Consider the following 3,308-nt stretch of genomic DNA (forward strand, 5'->3'; position numbering starts at 1 on the left):
AACTCTGACATTGTCCAGAGCCGTGACGGAGCACAGATTGACTTAAAAGTCGAAAACTTGGTGATTTGCATCCTCCTCTTGGACTAACCACCTCTCGGTGCCTGGTAAAAGTTGAGCTGAGGCAATCAGGTCTTGAATGATTTCCTGAGATTAAGAGCTGTGGAGCCTGAGAGAACTGGTCCTGATCCTCGGGGGATAATACAGCTCACTGTAAATGCTGCTCAGTTAAGCGAGATGTTAACTTGTTCGTTAAAAATAGCATGTTTAATGAGATCTGTTTACTGTTTCACTGGAGGATTGCCTTGTATATAAGTTGAGTGTGTTTCAGTGCATTAACTCATTTGGACTTTTTCTGCTTTACCTGAAAATGCGAGTGCAGGCGCTTCCAATAGAAATTCTCTTTCCTGTTCTGGCAATTTTTGGAATTCCAGGTAAGTGATTAGAAGCCGCTGTGACATGTTGCTTACCTGTTCTGTTTTAAATTGAATCTTTGCAATTTGATATAGACTCCGAATTTAACACTTGCTTTCTGCTGAGTTTTCCTTTCTTTTAATTACCATTGGTTTCGGTTTGAGTACAATTATTCCTGTCCCAGCTGACTGAATGGGACACAACTGTGTTTGAAGGAACGAAATAAAACGGGAGAGGAGTTAAACAATTATTTTCCATCAGTCTTGACGTTGGATGAAACTTTGAATATCCCAATAATACGAGGAATGAGGTAGATGGAGAAAGCCAGAAGACTATCAAAGACACATTTTGAGAGGGATACAAACGTTTTTTCAGACAGATATTGCGAGATAAAGTAAATGAGCAAAATCTTGCAAATGGCGTATAATGTGGGAAGATGTCAAGTTGTTCATTTGAGAAGGGAGAAAAAGCAATAGAGTTTTATTTAAATGGTGACACGCATCAGGAAGCAGATACACAAGGGGAAATGGGGCCTTCCGACATTAAAAAAAACACAGAAAATTAGCAAACAGGAACACGTTGTGATAAGGAAGGCGTCTGGAATTCTGGCCTCTTATTTCAAGCGGGTTGGAGGACAACAGTAGGGATGTCTTCCTGCAAGTTCCAAGCAGCTCTGAGAATAGATTTGGAACACTGTGAGCTATTTCGTTCAGAAACAAAGGATATAAGTTTTCATCTGGCACAATTCATACGAGGACTATTTGGATGATCATAGGTATGGAAAGACTGTCGAAAATTCAACAGTTTTGGAGTCTACTGTCTGGAGTTTAGAAGAATGAACATTGATCCAATTGAGACATATCAGATTCTTAAGGATCTTGACAGGGTAAATGCTGAGACGATGTTCCCCTCACGGGAGAGTGCCTTGGCTGTTTCTGGTTAAGCAGAAAACGAGATCATAAACAATTGGAACAGAAATTCTCGATCTTATCCTTGCAATCATTAAAATTAGTCATCAATGGCTGACAGTCATTCTGCCTGGAAACCATAGCCTTCCACTCCTTTGTGTATCCAACTCTGTCTATAATAATCTTATAGGCCAAGATCCCATTATCTTCAAGGGAACAGAATTGCACTCTCCAACCACTCTCTCAGAGAATAATACATTTCTTACCTCTGTTTGAAATGGGAAACAGTTTACTCTGATACTGTGTCCCCTCGTCTTAATCACTGTAGTCGAAAGTGCAAATCTCTTTTTGTGTTCCACTTTGTCTATTCCCCGCAAGATCTTATATGTTTCAATGTGATCACCTTATATTCTTCCAGACTCGAATGAAGATGGGCATAACCTCACTTCAGCTAACAAAACCTTAATCGCAGGAATGTGGCAAGTGATCGTTCTCTGAGTGATTTCTAAAATAATGTTATTTATTTTCTTGAAATCAGGAGAGCAAACGGTGCAAAGTGATGAGCAATAGAATATGCCAGTCCTGAAATTACCCTTTGATTATTTCCATGGCACAGACAATGTATTGCGAATGAGATTTCACTGTTTTCCATTCAAGTTCAAGTCTAGCATTGCCAGCAGCACATCAGTCTTGTGTAATCCAAGACCTTATCGCTGCACATCTCTGGGTGTTTGGATCCATCTCACGATTTGATTTTCTTTACAGCGAACCTGATGACAGTGTTGATTGTTTCCCAAGGGAAATCCGGCCTTTCCAAAGGAATCACTCACTACATGATTGCCATGGCAACAGGAGATCTGATGGTCCTTGTTTTCAACGTGATTGTGAGCCAGATCGTCAAATATCATTTCCCGGGCTCACTGCTGAGCTACACCCCCGTCTGCCGACGCAGTGCCTTCCTGCAAGGGCTGAGTCTCCAGCTCTCCATCTGGTTCACCATCGCCTTCACCTTTGACCGCTTTGTAGCAATTTGCTGCAACACATTGAAGGGGAGGTATTGCACTGAAAGAATGGCTAACGTGGTCATATTCGTCGTGAGTTCTCTTAACATCATGGTCAACATTCCCTTGTCTTTTCGCTATGAGCCCACTCAGGTTCTGAACAATGTACAGTGGGGCTGCCGCACCGTCACTACTTACCTCACTTCACCGGTCTGGGCAGCTCACCGATGGCTCACCAACATCTCAAACATGTTTCTTCCTATTCCCCTGCTCCTGCTGTTGAACACTCTCACCGCCGGCTATATCCTAGCAGCCAGCAGAGTTCGCCAGGCTCTCAATAGCAGCAGAGGTGATGCTGGGGAGATGGGCAGAGACCCCGAGCTGAAGAGCAGGAGGACCTCCATCGTTCTGCTCTTCACCATCTCAGGCTGCTTCGTGGTGCTGTCAGCCCCCATCACTATTATCCATATCTGTGTTGGTGTTACCCACGTCACGTCTTTCCAAGTTTCACACTCACTCTATGTGGCAATCAGGGTCGCGTTCCTGCTGATGTGCACCAGCTCCTGTACAAACACTTGTATTTATGCCCTGACCCAGAGGAGATTCAGAGAGGTGGTGAAGGACTTGATGAAATATTTTTATGCTCTACTCAGAAAGTTATGAAAATAATTCATATTAATGGGGGGAGTCAGTGGTTTCATGATAATATCACTGGGACAGCATTCTAAAACCAAACGCATATCCTGGGGGCATAAGTTGAAATTCCATCATGGCAAATGATGAATTTTCCATGCAAATAACGCGAGCCTAATGTTGATTATATCGCCTTTCATGATTATCATGCGTGAAAATTAATTGTTGTCAAAAATTGATTGCCTTTTCAGCAATAAAGTCTGACCTTTTTTAAAGCGCGTCCATCGTATATGTATATGACCACAGCCATGTCGGTCTCAGAGCATTAGAACTTACTCATGCTCTGTCTAAAACA

General features: G+C 42.5%; 1 protein-coding gene across 1 annotated transcript; it reads left to right on the plus strand.

Moving 5' to 3' along the window:
• The first annotated feature begins 367 nt into the window (after nt 1-367).
• LOC132832542 (probable G-protein coupled receptor 139) lies at nt 368-2,983 on the plus strand. The gene is made up of 2 exons (XM_060850631.1): nt 368-431; nt 2,085-2,983. The coding sequence occupies exons 1-2, from the start codon at nt 368-370 to the stop codon at nt 2,981-2,983; spliced, it is 963 nt and encodes a 320-aa protein (XP_060706614.1).
• Nucleotides 2,984-3,308: the final 325 nt, after the last annotated feature.

This window comes from Hemiscyllium ocellatum, chromosome 35 (assembly GCF_020745735.1).
Source record: "Hemiscyllium ocellatum isolate sHemOce1 chromosome 35, sHemOce1.pat.X.cur, whole genome shotgun sequence".
Taxonomy (NCBI): domain Eukaryota; kingdom Metazoa; phylum Chordata; class Chondrichthyes; order Orectolobiformes; family Hemiscylliidae; genus Hemiscyllium; species Hemiscyllium ocellatum.